Genomic DNA, 19,607 nt, shown 5'->3' with positions numbered 1-19,607 from the left:
CCGTCAAAGCCGAGAACGATTTTTCCGTCTGGAGGTAATGTCTTATCAAACTCGCACGATGTAACCTTTTCTTGCTCCGGCAGACAGACTCTGATGGCAAACAATCTTGCGGAATGCGGAACGAAGAAAAAGTGAAAGACATTTCAATTTCTTCATTAGACAACCTCAGGGAAGGAAGGATACGGACTCGAAAAAAAAATGTACGCCCGCCCAACCCTCGCATGAAGTGCGTAATGTTCCGTTGCGAGAGGTTTTTGTCACCTCCATTGTCTCCGGTTACGTGAGGGCACGGGGAAGAAACTTTTGCAGAGGTTGGGCGCGCACACAAGATTATCCGATAAAACTTGAGGTTGTTCTCCCTCCGTCCTCGGTTTTTACGCAAACAAAACTCTTGCGCGCCCTTTAAAAAGGAAGGTAGCAAAAACATGATAATGCGACGCTTTCGCCCGTCGCCTGCAAAACCGGAGGTTTCATTACATTAAACCGAAGGACGAGACAAGCGGAGGAAACTGTTTGCAGAGAGCACAAACAGAGGGTGCCAGAGGGTAGGTGAGTAATAAATTTTATGTATTTTACATGTCGCACAACCCCACTTCACCTTTTCCACCGGCACAAGAGGCTCTAAAATTCTCTAAGTAATGATTATTAGGTCGTTCGCCAACGGTGTCAGATCAACACGGATGTTTTGCCCAAGAAAATCGAGAAGGGGGGCAGGCAGGCAGGCAGACAACAATATAGCGTCGAATTAATTTTTACGCAAAATTGGTTTCGTAAATTCTCGCCAGGGATTTTTCGGTCACGCTACATGGCCCTAATGAGTCTATTCTGCCGGTGCCAAACGTTCCGCCGGATAGGTATCAATTAAGAGCACACACCGGAAGCGGAAGTTTCCGGTCGGAATGGAAAACCCACCACGTGTGGATTTCGAGGAGGACTATCTTTGAATTATTGATTAATCTTCCCGGGGAGTTGTTCAGGTGAAGCAATTAAGGGAGATGATGATCTCAATGGAACTTTGATGAGTTGTTGAAAAGTGTTTTAGTTCCAATTTACGGCTATCGTCTTATTTTCAATCCATGAAATCATCATGAGTAATCTTGAAAATATTCAAAATCAAAAAATCTGATAAAATATCGAAGAAAGTGAGAAATTTGGATATCACCTTAAAAGGATTGCCACGAAAACTAGGGCGTCTGGAGAGGGCGAGTTGTAATATAACCCGACGGCATCTGGTCTTCCGTAGGGTTCACACCCTGTCATAAAGATTATGTTTATTTGTTTGCGTGTCACTTGGTCGAGAGCTTCGTTCCTATGACACTTTCCGGCCGATGTCTTTACTTTACACTTTCCCCAGGCCCAAAACATTTCTCCGAGGGAAATGTTTGCCTCTATTGAAACGACCAAACCGCTTCCGCGGGGTTGGTGAGGGGGTGGGGTGGGAATAACAAACGGAAAACCTCTTTCTTCCGACGATATCTAAATGTGTGTCGATTCACTACAGAACGGCGCTAGTAACAGATATCGAAATGTCCTGCCATTTTCCAGCAACCCCTTGGAGATTGCGAGGAAGCAACAAACTACGTTTTGGAGTGCGTACAGTGGAACAAGTTCCTTTACATCAAGGGCGGCAGATAGAACAAGCGCCTCTTGCGCCACCATCGGGAAGTCTGGCCAAAGGTTGTCGACTCCCTCCCGAAGCCATACAGAAACTGCCACAAAATCCGGGTAGACGAATGAATACAGGATCGAAAGGATGCCTCTCTCCTAATTTGATTCCGCCCCAAATGGTGGCTTCAAAAGATTTCTTCCTTCCGGGCAGCTTTCGCACACGAGTCTCGGATGGATGTGGGCAAAATTTGTGCAACATTATAGGACTAGAACAAGCAGCAGCATCGAGAGGGCTTGTCTGTTACATTGCCGCCGGGAGGAACAAAAATGGGAATGGAATAAGGGCGCAAGGAGAGCCCTTAATCGAATTGCCGACACAATTTCGATTGGCGCAGGCGAGAGGTTGAAGGTTAGCCTATGTTCACAAGCCGGCCCACGTCTTCGTAGAAGAACAAGTTGAAGCCCGACCGAGCATGCCCCCCGATGTCTGTGGTGGCCTCGCGCAGAGAAATTGGTTTAACGCGACCGAACAACAGGAAGAAGAGGCTGCAAACCATCGTCATCTTTCGACTGATTTCTGCAAATACCCCCTGAAGGCACCTCCCGGGAAAATCAACAGAAACGAGGAGCGCGAGAAGAAGAAAACAGTCTAGAACAAATCCTGTCGAAGGGGAGACACCGGGATGTAAACACTCGTCAGATTCATGTCCGAAGACACCTTTTACCTTCACAGCAGGGAATTTCAGCGAAGGGAGAGTCGCAAAACTTTCCACCATCCATGGAGAGCAAGCAGGGCGCCCGGGAATAGCCTAATAAATTTTCATATAAATTAAAGCCGGACGCTTGTACCATACGAAATGAGCTACCGATCCTGCCTTCTCTTCTTTAGATCTGGCGTAAGCATCTTCTTCCAAGGAACGGACCACCGCAGGAGGAGAAGGAAACTAATAAATTAACAAATGCTTTGTTTTAAGACCACTTTTATGGAAGCATGTTTCCATGTCGATAGTCAGCCGCATTCCTGCTACCGATCATTAATCCTGTATTTCTCTCGTTGCCTCTTCCTTGAACCAGGCGATTCTCCCCAACGTTTTCGAGTTTGGCTACAGGCCATCAAACGCAGCAATTGGCACTGCGTTCCCTTGTTTGAGACTGCTTTCACCGACATTAATCTCAAACGGGCGCTGGAAGAAATGGACATTTGGTTTCGCTGTTGTACAAGGGATGCAGCAGAAACTAAAAATTCTCTGCATCCGAAGTAATTGGCTTTACGCCTCATTTGCATAAGGGAGTCGAGGAGTCTACTTTCATTTATCGCTATGCTTCATGTGACTACTCTAGCAACCGACAATTCGAGAATCGATACTTGCGGCCATGTTATGTTGATGAGAAAAGCCAAACAATAGTATTTTTCGATATTCATAAGGAAATGTAAATTCTTGAATAACCCCTCAGGTACTAGTCGCTGTCACTAGTTGTTGAAATGTAAATCTTGATGAATTATTCTATTAAAGCTATCATTATAGTAAAGTCTTTAAGAGCCACAAACATGCGGTTGTCTCCAACTTCAATTTAAATCACTTAATACTGTAGGTGATTGCTACTCCGATAGACCACATCACATCCATCCACTTGCGCAATAATCAACAAGGATTAAAAATTAAATTAACCTAATGCACTCGGCACTCCTGGGAGAGCTGATGAACGTACAGACAGACAGCACATCCTTCTGTGTGTGGAAGAACTCCTTTGCTCCTCCAAACATCACCACCGCCGTAGACAGTCGGCAGTCAAGAATCGCTCGCTGTTCCATTCTTTCGCTGAAAGCATCAACAATGAACGTTACTTCAGAACGGTAGACATTCTGGGGCAAGGATTTTCCATTTTCCTGCCGCTGCAAGAAGCTCTCTTTCTATCATTCTCTCTCACGAGTATATTCGCGCAATCCTATCACATCTTAGTGGGGGCGGGGGTTTCCCAATGGTCCTCAGCGCTACTTCACCACCTCAAGGGCCAAATCTGCACACCGCCAAAGTGTTTACCGTTGGCGGATCGAGAAGGAGCAGCGAGAGGTTTTCCCCCGATATACATGTATTAAATTAAATTACTTCTTGAACTCTAATCTCGCCTGTCAGTCACTCGGTGCGGGAATGGATTGGTTTACCGTGTTTCCGTTTCTATCCTTGTCAGGAGCTTTCTGGAGGATTTACATCCTCTACGAGCAGTCGCTACTATATTCTTCTACCGGTGGTGGATTTTACTCGACTAAAGAAAAAAGAATGTGGTTCGTTTTACTTACTGTAAATTGTTCTTCACATCGTAAACTTTTTGTGTGTTCAAAATAGTATGAATACCAGAAACGACTTTTAAGTGTATCGCTACACTTCCCAGGATACTTTCATTGGCATAATGTCAGGCAACCTTAAATGAAACGATTAGCCAAATGTAATCGATCAGAGCTCGGCAGTAACATGCTAAATGACCCGCAAACTACGGAGCGCTTTAGTTCAGGATATCATCAGCTAACCTCAATATAATCCTTATTAACTTGGTTGTCACATAGCGCTGACCTTTCGATGGTTATCAGAGCAGCAACGACGACGGGTCCATGGCTGGCACCTCATAAAACTATCTCTTGCAGCACTCGGGAGGAAACGGCCAGAAGACCGGCGCACGATAAGAGCGGGAGCATCTAAACTGGGTTCCGTCCGATGTTTAACATCCATTTCGTGTCGTTTGTAAGTTCAGCGGGAAGCACCCAGACAAACATGAACCCTTGGTGTTGTGTGCCCGAGTGTTTTCCTCCGGTTCAGAGCCGTTTTCCGACTGCTGATGACGTTAAGGCCCATTTAATTTTGGACTTACTGCTTTTCTTCCCATACCCGCCACAGAGTGGTCGCCAGGCCAAGCTTTCGTCGGGCTGGATCGAGAGCAAACAACGACTTGATGTCACATTATATAGCACACTACCAGAACAAAAATTAAAGGAAAACTAACTCAGGACATCGGACAGTTTACCTTCTTCCTCATACGGCAGAGAGTCGAGTGGATGGAAAGGCGGACAGTTTGTCCAACTGAATCCTTGGGTGGCGTGGAAGACGCAAGGATACGCGACAACCGCCATAAGCTGCCGCATTTATCTTTCCTGGAGCTCCACCCGCGTTTGTCCACCACGCCCCGTCCGTCGGCCATGATACTAATTTCTGTCTCATCAACGTTTCCTAAAGCATCGAGAAGCCTGCGGAACGGACAGCCGTACGACAGCAGCAAGGCACGAACACACAGCCAGCCAGCCAACGCAAATACTGCGACGCTTAATGCTGCAACGGAGTAAATGGGGAAACTTTTCCCGGCTGACACTCGGACTGACAGTTTGAAGACGATAAGAAAAGGGGAAAAAAATGGTTCCATCGGGTTGTACACCATATTTCGCGGTACTCTCTCACCCTCCGTCGGCAGCGAACCTTCCCCAGGGACACAAGATTTGAACCAAGAGCGCAGCTGTCCACGACTGGCCCAATTATAGTCGAATTGGCCAATTTTACTCCAATTTTTTTGTTTCAGTAAACTCATCAACTCAACACAGGCTACGGGCGGGGCACCCAAACTTGGAAATTACTTAATGCCAAGCTACGGAATGTGTACTTCATCCTTCCCCCGCATCACATGATTTATCCAATTACAGTTTAGTTTGACACAGGCGGTTTTGATTTGACCCCCGAGTCTCGTTAGAAGTCATATTTTTATAAACGACCCGCGTGTGGTATGGAGCTAAAATTCAATCACAAGCACACATTTCACGTTGAAAGTGCGCCATATGTATGCACAAAGGGAAAACAGACATTTAGGCACCAATTATGATGTGTTGATTGAAATAAAGTGTCCATGAAACGTTTCGCCCCAACCTCATAGCTTCACAAAAGGTTAAATTACTTATTTCATATTCAGTTTAATGTCGATTGGCCGGCCGTTAATTATTTATTCTGCTATTTACCATTTGTGTGTGTGTGTTTCCCCCTGTGTCCGATGACCAAAAGTGAGATAATATTTCAGGATGAAAGGTTTTAATGTTTTTTTCCTGCTGTACGATTTGTTTATGAAGATTCATTTCATTTAAATATAAAACATAAATTGAAGAACTTTATTTTCGCGTGCACAATACTAGCTTTTTTATCACAAACGGAGGTTAATGCTACTATTATTTTTTGTACCAATTTTTGCATTCGTGTCTGTTGAAAATTATACTTTCCTGCGATATCCTTTTTCATGATCATTGCAGAAAAATATTAAATTTAATTTTTGTTCGGCTCCAACCGAGCATGAAGGGGTTTGCAAACAATTAAACAGAACTGCACATAGGAAATTCAAACATTGTTGCAACTGTAGAAGATACTTTAATTTTTTCTTGGACTGACTAGAAACGAATGCAAATTATTATCGATAAAGTTGTATTGAAAAGATATTATTTTTTGTTGAAGAAGATCTATCTACAGAAAAACTAGATACGAAAAAACTTTCAATAGAATTGTAACAACTTGTTTTCAGCAAAAAGGGTCTACAATACTGCTACAATGGTTTGACACAAGCGTTATGTTATACACATGGAAATACGGCAACCTTTCTTGTTGCCTGAAAACTAGTTGATTGAATTATATCTAAGAGCAAACTTGGAAGTGTGTAAACTCGAATGACTAAGGACTAAGATTAGCCTGATGAGCATAAACCGATCGATAAATTGGCATCAAAACCTCCATCGATTCCGGTCGGGGCGATAAAAGCGGCAAAAACCCAGCGATATCGATTCCCATCAGATAAACGTCGCCGCGGCAAGGATACGTCAGGCGTAGCGAAACGTTGCCAGTTCGCCGATTGCGTGACCAGACGCGTTGGCTAGACGCTTCGAGGGAAATTCTATTCTTAGTTGGTGGTCCGGTGTCGTAGGTTGGTTCGTTCGCTAGTAGTTAGGCTAGCCAGAGAGCTTTGGCTCGTCGACAAATCGCGCGACTCGGCGACGACAATTCGGTGGAGACTATAAAGAGCACGGAAATATAGCATCAATTCGTGCAGGGCGATTTTGGAGAAGCATAAAATCTAAGTTATTTCTATGGAAGAAGTATCGAAAGAAACGTGTTTGATTTGTTTGCCAGTTCATATCGTTTTACAGTTAGCACGAAATTTCATGGGGCCAAAGGATACTAAGAAATTGTAAAATAAAGATGAACATTTATTTGAAATTGGATGTTTAAATATAAAAAAAGTATCAACGTTCCTAGTACCGTAGGATTTGTCTAATTTAAAAATAAAACATTCACTGTAATGATATCTTAACATTACCATTGGCTTGCATTATATTTTCTGTTCTAACAAAAAACAAATGTTTCATTACACTTGACTGAATGTATGTTATGCTGAGTAAAAACAAATCAAATTTACGCTGTTTTAAAAGATAATGATTTATCACTGCCATAACTACGCCTCCTACTACCAATATTTAATGTAAAATATTTACATGGGTGCTGTAATACATGTTCCCCGATGATCCTTGATAGAGAACACGATTATGCAACCATAGATCATACGGAATTAATCTACCAACATGTCATAGCACGGAGTTGCGCGAATCCTTTAATATCTATGCGTATTTTAATCGTTCCCTCCGTGGGGGGCCCTTTGAAAGGATTATTTCCTTACTTCAACAGAGTTTTCCTGGACTTCCTGGACAGTGTGAGATATCGCGCTTTACTTTCCGCCTGCATATGCCCTATCGAAACTCGCAGCTAGGTCCCATGCGATGCCCGAATAGGTGCAAATAGGAAGACCATATGAAAATTCAATTATGGCGTGAAATTAAATTTTCAGCCTCGACAAATCTAAGCCGCGCTCGTGCCCCGAGAAGGAAGGCGAAACCGGGAACGCCGTTCGATGGTGACAATAATTCGTTCGATGGCGAATCGTTTCGTTTCGGTAGAATGGGGAGTTATCTTCGTCCCGGGTTGCGAAGTAGCATGGCTCACTGAAAACCCACCACCACACACCAGCGGGACGAGAGATTTAGTGCTTTCGATTTGGAAAAGTTAATAATAACTCCGTTGGTATTCATTCTAACGGCCAGGCGTCAGCGTGGTGAAAGGAGATTTAGCTTCAAATAAGCGGAGATTTGATATCACCCGCAAAATAAAAGCCGGCGAGCAAAACTCGTTCATTGCCAGATGGAAAGATTTTGGATAAATAATCCCACGCAAACAGCTATACACCAGACCGATAACACAAATAAATAAACACAATATCTCCTTTGAAGTCCGCCAAATTCTGGAAGCAACATTGAAAGGTTTCTGCCAAAATATTCAAACAACAAGGATCCTTGATACTTACTTATGAATTTCACTTTCTTGGACGATTTTGGCTGTTTGGTCCGGGTTTTGGTTGGCTTTTTTGTGGGTGCAGATCGCCGATTGACTGCACATTGGGTTAGTTATTTGTTGCACAAAGACATTAAGAAATAGAAATCACCAATAGTTAGTAATTATTAGGTAAGGGTTATGATTACACTTTGTGAACAACCAGCAGGACAGCTTTCGTCTTGAGTAATTGTTTGGTATGTGTCCATCGAAGAACGACATAAAATAAAAAGAAATGAAATTGGTCCATAATATTTTAACATCCCGTTGGTTAATCTGTGTCGTCGCGATTGTCTGTGTCGGTAGTCATCATATCGTTCGGTATAGCATTCTTCTCGATTATTTACATCATAAAATAATTTCCCTTCCAAACGGAACAACATTCCCGTATACTTTTCTAAAGCTACAGGACGACCTTTGTCCGTTTCACTTTCATCCGTAAATATATTTCCATTAGATCCATTAGTGTGTGAACTCAGCCGGGGGAAATAATTGGCTTACTGTTTAACCAACCGGCCATCGTTTTGAGTTTCCAAGTCGCGACACGATACAGCCAGTCGTTGGTGCTGACCGTAAAGAGACACCTGAGATTTCTGGTTTCATTGTACCACAACCCAGTGAGATCCGTCTGGTACCGGGAGGTGCCGACTTGGCCCTTCGACAAACTCGTCGGGGCAGCTGCTTGCTTTCCTGCCGTCGCGCGTTGTCCTGAATTTATATTCCCCTACCGGCGATGAACGGATGCTGCATCGGACCGTTGGCGGAAATGAGGGCAGAGCAGGCAAGAGGAGCTAATTCGATTTGACCATCATTTCCCCTTTGTGACAATTCCCGAGAATAGTTCGTTCATTAATTTCATTTTCCCTCCGACGCCAGCAGCAGCGGCTACGGCAGCCGAGAGTTGCAAGCGCTGCTTCCCAACGGGAGAATCGCAAAAACCCATAACGGAAAGGATGATATTCCGTACGGTGTTGGTTCGCAGAATGAGTGCAGAATCGTGCACAGCCCGAATTTCCCATCCTACATCTGGCGAAACAACAGTCGGTGGATGTAGGAGGATCGAGGGGCGATAGTATTTCACCAATCCACGACGATGTGGGATACATTTTGGAGCGCTGATGACGCTGGTGATGGTGATGCAGATGCAGTTGAGGTGTCGAGCAACAGACTCCCTCTTCATCCGGTTCGACGCAAGAAGTGAGTACTGTTTCAGGAAATTTCGGGTGGATTATCGGAAGTCAGTCACGGTACACTGTTGGCTTTTCGATAAGGGAACGAAGTGACTCGTGATGCAAAAAGCGACCGCTTTTTAGTAGTATTCTCGCGTGAGACCAGAGATTGGAAAGTGAGCTCTTTTCCGAGAAAATATGGTCTTCTATGAAATGAATATTTTACCGTTTGATCTCTAACCAAATGATGCATTTCGAGAATCAATCTTATCGAGATTTTTGGCATAGTTTCGGCAAATCGGTTTTCGGAGATAAAATTTGCTCGAAACACTATACTAGCTAGGAGGAAGAAGCTCCGTTTGTTGTGTCCACTTTTTAGTTGGATTGGTGACAATCGACTTTCAAAACTATGCTGGTACATAGATAAATTGAGTATCTTTTGTTTATGTATTGTTATTACATTTCTTCGCATGTATATTTTCTGCCGTTCTTTTCATGTGTATTTCATTTCATAGTATTAAATGAAGATTTAAATCTGCATATCTGCAGTGGACCACAACATTTGCCAACGCCGCATGCTCTAGTGATTGCATCTCCAATCGAGGATGCGGTTGGCACAGAATTCACACCAAAATCTCTAAATCCACCAGAGGTTTAGGCTTTAGCCTGCAGCGTGTCCGGGTGTTACCAACCATCATCATCAAGCTTAATGATATACAGAGTAATTATAAACACTGGCCACTTTATATTTTTGGCATTCGAACTCGTTTCGAACCGTCATCGACCTCTGTACAGCCGTCGTGCCAAAACACGAAACGGGAAACGAACGAACGAACGAACGGAGCGCTCTCCTGATGAAAAATCCGATATCCACTGCGACAACATAATCGTTAAATCATTTTCCAACCGGGTGCGGGCAAAATTAGTCAAATTTATACGGATTTAACGTTTTATTTTCATTAAACAAATCCAAACCACCGATTCGCATTACAAAGGCTAATCAGCTGGCGCAGCCGGGAAAGATGGGGGTTAATGGAGGAGAGGAGACGAGGTTGAGCGAAAGACGAGCCATTTGCAGCCATAGAAAATCGATACATGGGAAACACAAAAAAATGCCCTTTTTTCGGTTCCTTCATCATCAGGCGGCTCCCTGTGTTTGCTTTTCACATTTATTTTTCCAACCGGTTGGGTCGGAAAAACGAAAACGGTTTGAGCTTCCCATCGTTGTGGCTCTTGCCTGCCCCCCTACTGTAGGGTTGATTCGCACACATCGGCAGAGAAAATAGGAAAATACACACATTGCGGCACCGAACCAACCACCAGGAGTCGGCCGTCCTCCGGGTTAGAGAGTGGCAAAAGCGTGCAGTGGAAGGATACATAAACGAGGCAAAGAAAATATTCACAATTTTCCTGCGAAGGCCACCACCATCACGAGCGCCGGGGGGCATGGGGGACGGGAGCACACTTTATTTTATTCGTTATGTTGTCTTAGCAAACATAATGGTTCGTGGAAGGAACGTGAGAAAAATTCGTCCTCGCCGTAGCATATGGAATGCCTTTACCTTCTGATGGTATTCCATAGAATTGTTTCTATACAAAACATTTCAATGAAGTTTTTGAACAACATGTTGCGAGAAGTGTATTAAAAATAAAATTAAATACAAAATCCCTTCTGTGTGGACGCCAAAATCCAGCAACCCGAAGGATTTCGCCCCGTTTAATGTGAAACCAATCTCGGGTGCCCTCTTTTGATACATCCAACCCCAATATGTATGTGGGGATTATCCGTGCGATCCTGCGGATTACAGGTGAAACCGTACACTGCGGATATTCTTACATACGTTCTACACAACCAGCCGTTGCGCGTTCCTCGATCCTCGATTCCTCCAACGCTCCGTCAAAGTCGTAATCGAGGGGAAAGATTACGGATTAGATTTAGAGGAAAAAATATCTGAGAAGCATCCTTGTATGATATGGCGTTTGTTTGGTTGAAATCCTTCCGAAAAGGTTACTTCCCTGGGTTTCCTAATTCGTCTGACATGGGTGTGAAAGGTTGAAAAGGTTTCAACTAGTAAACAACTTTAAAGTGTCAAATGTCAATTGACTGACTGACACAAACAATCGGATCAACTTAATACTTGTTTGTGCAATGTTGATACTGTGTTTTGAAAAGTTGTTTAAATAGTTGTTTAATTTATCTGAACCATTTTTTAACAGCTATCCTTAGTAAAGTAAAATCCAAACAAATTCGTTTACTTTGTAGGGAGAACTTGAAATCAAAAAGAACCACAAACGAATGCGCATACATTAAAAAAAAAAGGAAAATCTCGATGAAAATCCCTCAGTTCCGGTGTCGCCGCCATTGTCGGGTGGCCCGATGGCACCAGGGCACGATAAGGCCACTGTCACCAGCCCTTGATATCCGGTTTGGTGAGGGGCTGGAGGGAGTAAAATTATAGAGGCTCGTTAAAGGAGGAAGAGTGAGAGTTGGGGAGGAGTGCGTTGACCGGCGTCGACGACGCAGCAATCAGAGTCGCCCCCCTCGCTTACCTCGAGCTCTCCCTGGAAAGCCTTCGTTTTCCCTTCACTTTTTGGTTTTGTTTTTTCTCCAACACTTTTTCCAACCACGCATGGAGTTGGAGTGTTTTACATTGATTTTTCTTTAAACCAACACATTCCCGCCTACGATTTTCCAACGAAAGAAGGAAAAGAGACAAACTTTTCCATCGTTGTGCTCAGTGGCAATGTGGTTACGGGGAAACGATGGAAAACTTTCTTTTTTTTCTAATCTTATCCACCGGTATATTTGGGACTTAATGTAAGGCAAAGGATCGCGGAAAAGACTATCCTACAATACACACACCCACACACAGTTTTCCACGGATGTGTTCCGCGAAGGACCGACGTCTCCCTACCAGCGTTGTATCTTATTATTTTTTCGAAAAGTTTTATTTATATGACTCTTTAGACCGAGATTCATTCATATTGATTCATGACTCTTTCGAAATTCGTACATATTCATAAATTTAACTGATTCGTCAAACATTTATGAACCTCCTAAGAGATCTGTTGACCAGAAACAAATAAAACTAGAAACACTCCCTGCAACTCACCTTTATCGATATATGGCAATTCTCGGGTTTATGTTGAATCTTTATCGACCTTCAAAAGATTCACGAACATGGATTACCCAAATCTACTGCCCTTACAAGCACGCCGTACTTCACCCTACTTAAAATTGCATACAATTATTGTGCATTACAAACTGTGCCTAACAATTTTGTCGATTCCTTAAAGGAATATATATCGATTACTTCACATGACTTCTAACAGAGTCATAGAAAAAAATGTCAGCAAGCAAAAAGATGCAACAAAAAAAATCATAAACGTATGGATCCCAAGGGAAAAAATTTAAACATAATATGACGAACTAATGAATGTGATAGTTCTTTTAAACTTAATTAAAAAAACAGAAACCCAATTGTATTCTCGAAAAAAACAAGAAGACTCTGCAGTTGTTTTAGTTATCTACCCTTTTCTTCAATATACATTATTGAAACCAAAACAAAACAATCTTTTTTGCATAGGCATACATTTCATTAAGGCAAAGGACACACAAATCCATTAAGCAGAGAGTAGAATGGAACAGAAACCAACTCCAGAGAATGATCCGCCCCAAACAAGCAACTGTGGTTCGTACTTTTCCGTTATTCGCTTTTGGCCCCGCGGAGGGCTTCGGCGAGGCGGCTCCATCGCGTCTGCCTCCCAAAGGGGTTTTCGTTTGGGCTCCACGCCACGGTGCGATGAGTCACACACATATACACAGCCTGATGGCGCCCCGGTCGGTCGTCGGCATTTTCCGTCCCGTGTTTCCTGATGAGTGGCGCCCGATTTTACACCCTCTCCGCAGACACACGACCCCTTTCTCCCGGTTTCGGGGTGGCTTCAGGCTCTAATCAACTCCACCACTTGTTAGGCGCCACAGCTCACCTCGGGCTTCCCCGTTCCCCCTTGGCTCTAAATGCTCCTCAGAGCGCTGACTAATTTTCCCCGTGCAGCAGCAGAAGCCAGCCAGTGTGGAGTCGCTTCCCCTGCAGGTAACTACTTTGCCACGCATTGTGAGGTGAAAATACACACCAAGCCGAGCGGGGTGGTTTGTGTTGCAGCGGGGGGTGGGATGGAACGGAAAAGAACTGCATTGCCAAGGAAGTGCATTCCAGTCCGTTCCTCTTTCTGCGGGTGCGGAGGGAAAACGTTGAAACAAATGGAGGTGGTGGTTATTTAATGTTCGTGCAACATGAACTCCACCAGAAACCCTCCACACACTTCACAATGACGGATATGATGACGGCGAGGACGACGACGACGACAGACATTATACGGTGCGCAAACTGCACGTAGGAAACGCAAGGTACATACACATACGTACTGCGACAAATGCACTCTGAGTTGCAAAAATCCTTATTAAAACATTCAACCATTTCCTGCCACCATAACCCACCGGCAACCCGCAGCGAATCAGGCCTTGGGAATCAGCGTCCTTTACGTCATGGTCCTTCCCTTCTGTGGAAACTCAAAAGAGTGGCAAAGCACACACATTCAAATGGGAACACACGTATCTTGTTCTCGGCTTTTCCATTTGTCTGCCAGCATTAAAAAGGATGAGCAAAAGGAGGAGGATACACAGTCATTCATTTCGGGGCGTTCAACACCACCGTTGCATCCGTTTCCCCGACGAAACGCTAATTAACTGGTGATATTTCGTGCATCGTGCATATTGTTTTTAGTGCCGCATTAAAAACAGACGAAGATTGCGCGAGTTGCTGCATCTCAAAGCGAAAACTAGTCGTTATCAAGCACACAGAAAACGAACGTCCACCGAGCAACCATCACACCTGGGCTTAATCGGGGATTCTCAGAAAGATATAGCGAGAAACATTTTTAAAAAATCAACGAATAAAACGAAACATCCGTGGGATGGAGGGTAGGTTTACCCCGAAAAGCTTAAAACTGTTTTCCATAGCCTGAAACACACATACACACCACCAACCGGTGTTTTAACACGCTGTAGATTCGTCCTACCACCGGATCGATTTGGCAATGGGCCAGGTCGAGTCGAGGGGGGGGCCAATTTAAAAAAGAAAAACAGCGTAAAAAAACCGACCTGGGGAAAAGCGCAGCATCGGGAAAAACTGGGCGCACCGTCATTTCGACTTCGCTGCGGAATTCGTACGGTGCTCGTCCTCCGTGCTTCTTTGGGGACGGACGTGATGGATGTGGATCCATAAAGCAGAAGGCAGCCTTTGAAATGGCCGATGACTCACCGGCAGTTCGCGGTACACATACACAAAGACAGACACACACGCACTGCTTGGGGTACCAAAGTCGAACATCATCCCGTGTCTTGTGCGGTGCTGCTGCTGGATCTTTTTCTGCTTCGCCGCAATGTACTACAGGATATATCTCTTGCCAAAGGTTATGTAAACCCTTGTACAACACCGTTGTCAGATCAACTGAGAATGATGTGCTCTCTGTTAAACCGTATTTATGTAAGACATAAACCAAAAACCGAAATAAAATGGAATCCTTGCTTGGATTTCTTGCAAAGTCCAGCTTCGTTCAGACTATAAAACACATTCTATGCCTCTGCAATATTTTCATTTAATTTCACTTCATAATTATGCACCTGGTATAAATAATCCTGACAACTTAGAAATGACTTGCGAATGCTTATCGTTGTTTAGTTTTGTTCTAAAATACTAAAATAGCAGGATGAAACAAAACGATAACAGGGAATAGAAATAACATAAGATGAGCCAAAAAACTAGGTGAGCAAAGTTCTAGCGTTGGGATCAGAAAGAAACACTTTATAAAAGACGAACGATTTTTGTCGATCCTTTCAAACACTGTTACGATGTATATTGTTTTTTAAAACAAGTCAAAATTTTTGCAAAGCCTTATAGAAGAGGTCGGCGAGAGGGCAAGGCAATACGCCTTTCCGTCTCGCTCGCCACCATCAGCTGATGTACGTGGCCGGCATCGTTGAGTGGCTCCCTTTTGCAGGGTGGTCGGTTTCCGGTGGAGCCTAAATTGAAGGTGACTTTCCCGAGGCGCTTTTCCCGTGGCATGAGCGAGACAGCGATCCACATCTGCTACACCTTTGTTCCAGCCGTTTCTCTAACGATCAGCCTGCCTGCTGATGGAATGCGAATGGGAAAAGGCCAAGTCTGGTGGTAAATGATGCATCAAAAGTTCACATAAAGCATGAAACTTCAGTATCGCATATACGTGGTGTTCATTGGTTGCTCCATTTTTATTGAACAGACCACTCTATCAAAATGGACCCAAGTGGAAAACGGAAGCGGGGTCCGGATGTATGAAATACGACCATTAAATCGAAACCGGCTGGCGTTAGGATCCAGAGAAAGCCTACCAGAAGTAACGTGCGGATAAAACACGGTCGCTAAATGGACGAAAAAGAAAATGCCTGGAGTTGAAATTCAAGACAAAGAGAGACCAAAAAATCGAAACCATCGTGTGGCGATGCGAAAACTCCACAAGAAGCTTCTCATGATTCGGCCCCCTCGGAAAACGTCACGAGACGCAGTCGATATGCGATAAACCAGCTACGACGACCAACCCGACGACGACGACGACGACCGATGGCGACGTCTGGTTGTGCCCCGGGGTGAGTCATCCACACTATCGCCGACCTCCACCCAGAGACTTCATCATGGGGGCTGGCGTGTCTTATTTATTTTGCACACAAAGTTACATAATCCTCCAGCCCTGGCCACGGACACCCTCCTTCTTTCTTATTCGTGGATTCGTATCCTATTTCTTTTGGGGTGGCGCTGTTTTCTGGCAGTACCAGTTCCTTCGATCCATATTCTGCCTACAACTCCTGCGAAACACCTGTGCCCACGGACTGGAGGAAGAAAAAAAGGGCCGAGTGCGTGCCTTTGCTAGCAAGTTATGGCTTTTCGCAGACGTTGGGGGGGATGGTATTACTTATTCATTGCCACCGGTGACCACCACTGGGGGCGGCTTTGGATATCTGAGATACAGTGGTACACAAACTCGATCTCAAAACCCTGTGAGGAAATGAAGAAACACGCGTCTGGCATATTAAAGGCGAGGATGTTTTCCAAGGCACTGAGAGGAAAACCTCGTTACTAATATAATCAATTCCGTTGCTTGCTCGTTCGTTCATTGAATGGAAGTTAAGTCGCGAAATCTGGAACCTGAGACGTCTGTGACTATGTCCACCGCGGTAGTTCATGGTATGGTAGGGTCGTTCTAAATGTAAAACGTCTAGTTTTCGGTTATAAAATATTTTCGTCTGATGTCCTGTGACGTACCAAACATATTACTGAAGAAAAGCTGGTTCAACTGCTGGATGATCCATGGAGTTCGTATGAGAGCCCAACGAGGCTTCGTGCCAGACATTCGCTCACGTCACGCAGTGGGGGCCAATTAGCTGTTCCAACGACCCAGATGACGTCTGGAAGATCGAACGACTTGTTGGCATCCAGCCTCGCTTGGCTTCGAGTGTCGTCGAGTTGCCTGCGGAGCTCTCATACGCAACCCGCTCTCCTCCTTCGAGTTCGAATCCTTCGCTCTTACCTGCCGGCAGCACCGGAGCCCGGCACGTATGGCAGAAGCACTGCATCACGGAGTCGCGCACTAATCCAATCAGCATTTTGCCGGCTGTAGATTGCTCTCACAACTCCAACGGAAAACCGGACGAGACGAAATCCTCAACGCACGCGGGTAGGAGGAAGAATACGGCTGGCACAATGCCGGGGATTGGAGGAGGGGTGGTGATGGTCACGTTGCGATATGCTATGTGATGATGATGATGATGATGGTGTACTCTATTGGGATTGCAGTTTCCTTCTGCACTAAAGAGGTTGCACAGCCAGTCGTAGGCCCGTTAGTAACTCTAGGAGATTATTGATGTCGATTTCCGAAGCTGAGGACGGACGTTGTGGTCTTCAGGAGCTTCGTAGAAGTAGTTGGTAATAAAGTTTCGACCGACCGGAACCTTGAAACCTACTATAGCTGGATTTGAGATAATCCTCCGTGTTCTGGACCACAGGAATAGAGCGGTTTCCTTTTGATAACACTTTTGAAAAGTCACCTGTGTTCACTAGGAAAAATGAAATCATTCACAACACTCCTAAACAACGATGAACGCACACATTTTCCCGAGCTTATATCCTTTTCTAGCCTGTAAGCCTCGCTCTCAAAAGCTTCCTATTGTTCTAGCAGTCTAAGTGTGACTCAACCTGCTCGATCGATCGTACCCAATGCGACTGGCTGGTTTTCCACCGTACGGAAAATTGCATTCGCACAAGCAGACTCTTCTTCCCTTCCCACCACATACACACAGCCACACGTACACTCACATGCAAACAGGACACGACGGTGAATCCCTCCGACACACCACACAACAACAACAACCGATTGAATGGCACACGAAAGGAAAACTCGAGCAATTTTTTCCCCCTTCGATCGTGTCCCGTCGGTCGGAAAAGTCATCGCTTCCTGGCGGTTCCCCTCCGAAACGCCAATGTCTCCCCCCCCAAACCAAAATTCCCTGCGGGTATTATTTTTTTGTTGTTGTAAAGTGTGATTCATCTCTCTCGCTCTTTTCCTGGCCGGTTTTTCCGACCACTTCAACGTTCAACCGCGCGCACACACACACACATACATACACACGCTTCGCAAGGAAGTGGAGGTGTTTGACGTTTGGCCCGGTACGTGGAGTGCAATGGGGACGGAGAGCAACGGAAAGCGAAAGGATAACCCGTCGGGGCTCGTCGGGACCAACTGACAGCATGAAATACAAGCACAACGCGACCGAACGCACACCAACACATGCAAAGATGGTCAAGTCAGGGCGGGGCATTCATCGTCGAAATAGAAGAAAAAAAAACTGGATGTCAAATGTGAGTGTGGAAAACGTTCAACGCGAATGCGGAAAACTGTATCCAGTGCGATGCCGTGCGAAGTAGAGAGTGAGTTCCGGGGGGAATTGAAGTTGCCAAAAGGTTGTTCAGAGACAGAAAAGAGACAGAGCTTACATCCCGTACAACAGTGCAAGTAAAATTGCATCGTCGGAGTGGGAATGGTAAGGCGAGAGAAGACAATGTGATGGAGAGGAAACACGTCATTTAAATGTGCTGAATATCCTTGCGATTAATCTGGGATACTTTCAATCCATAGTTCCTTCGCAAAACACTTTTCAATCCATTGGTACGATTTCAGGGACCAGATAGTTTTCTGACTTTGAGGAGTGAACACTTTCCTTCGGTATTGACTACCGCGAAAACGCATATGCTTTTCTACCCAGACTACGTCCAGCAGCTTTTTCCACTATACACACAGACTGCACGTACTAGTTAAGTGTCAAAATTAATCTCTTCCTCTAGTCTCGTAAACCTCGAAAAACTCCGCTCCTCTTCCTACCTCTTCTTCTCACGCTTACTACACTTTCTCTGTGCACGGAAAACTTCACGAAAACCCGAGTAATCTGCTGTACATGCGCGTGTCACCACCAAACGGTTCGACTTCTGAAACAGGACTGTGCCAGCCGGAAAGGATAACGCTGGAATCTGACGTTCGTTCGCTGGCGCTCGGCAAACTGACAGCAATTTTCCTTTCGCTGTTCGGGGGGACTCGGAAAAGTGGAAAAGTGTTCACCAATACTACTTTGACTAGCAGAGCTCATGGTGTCTCTGTTCAACGCTTTGCCCAAGCCAATACAACACACATATATACCACGGTCGAGCGATGGAAAATCGATCGATATCCTGTAGGACCAGCGTGTGTCCGCATACCGAGAGACAGGTGCTTGGTTTGGTGTTGGTATCGCATACGGTCGCCGATAGGAAACACACCGTATTTTACCAATTTCTGCGCAGGACGAGCTTTACCCACCACCACCGACCGGTTCGCCGGCAAGGAAAAGCTTTTTGTCGGCGTTTTGCTTTCCGCGAGCAAAACCCACTATGAAGACGTGCACAGAGATTGAGAAGTCGTAAACAACCGAAAAAAAGGTGCTTCATAAGCGGCCGGTATTTTGTGGTAGCCCTCCCGGTAAAGACCGGAAACCAGACGTGATTCGGAGAGAGCAAAAAAAAAACTATCCTTCCCACCATCCGTACTCCGTCGCCGCCGGTTGACTTCCGGTGGGACAGGTTCATGGGTGGCGTATTGAATTGGCTGCTTGTTGATATGGGGCCTACATATTTTCATCAGATGATAGAGTGTCACCGATTGACTTGTATTGGAACATGAACGAGGGTTCAATAAGCGCTGATGATTAAGTGCGAACTGTGCGAAAAGACAAAGAGCACTCTACATATTCACGCATGCCCGAAATACGTAGTTCCACCACTCGAAGTTCTGCAATTTAAAGGAGTTA

General features: G+C 44.9%; 1 protein-coding gene across 3 annotated transcripts in view; it reads right to left on the bottom strand.

The window, feature by feature from the left end:
• Nucleotides 1–19,607, bottom strand: part of LOC131266582 (stathmin) — a 37,430-nt gene that overhangs the window by 11,541 nt on the left and 6,282 nt on the right. For 2 of the 3 annotated variants that reach the window (XM_058269150.1, XM_058269153.1), the window contains exons 1-2: nt 16,802–16,897; nt 7,981–8,064 (exon numbers count right to left, since the gene is read on the bottom strand). The exons of the other annotated variant lie outside the window; for it this stretch is intronic. In XM_058269150.1, the coding sequence (XP_058125133.1) occupies nt 7,981–8,064; nt 16,802–16,877 (160 nt within the window). In that variant the 5' untranslated portion in view covers nt 16,878–16,897. Of the gene's footprint in view, nt 1–7,980; nt 8,065–16,801; nt 16,898–19,607 lie in introns of those variants that run through there. 3 annotated transcript variants of the gene reach the window in all.

The sequence above is a fragment of the Anopheles coustani genome, chromosome 2, assembly GCF_943734705.1.
Source record: "Anopheles coustani chromosome 2, idAnoCousDA_361_x.2, whole genome shotgun sequence".
Lineage (NCBI taxonomy): Eukaryota > Metazoa > Arthropoda > Insecta > Diptera > Culicidae > Anopheles > Anopheles coustani.
Note: the sequence above shows the minus strand (reverse complement) of the source record. Positions and strands in the feature narration are given on the sequence as shown.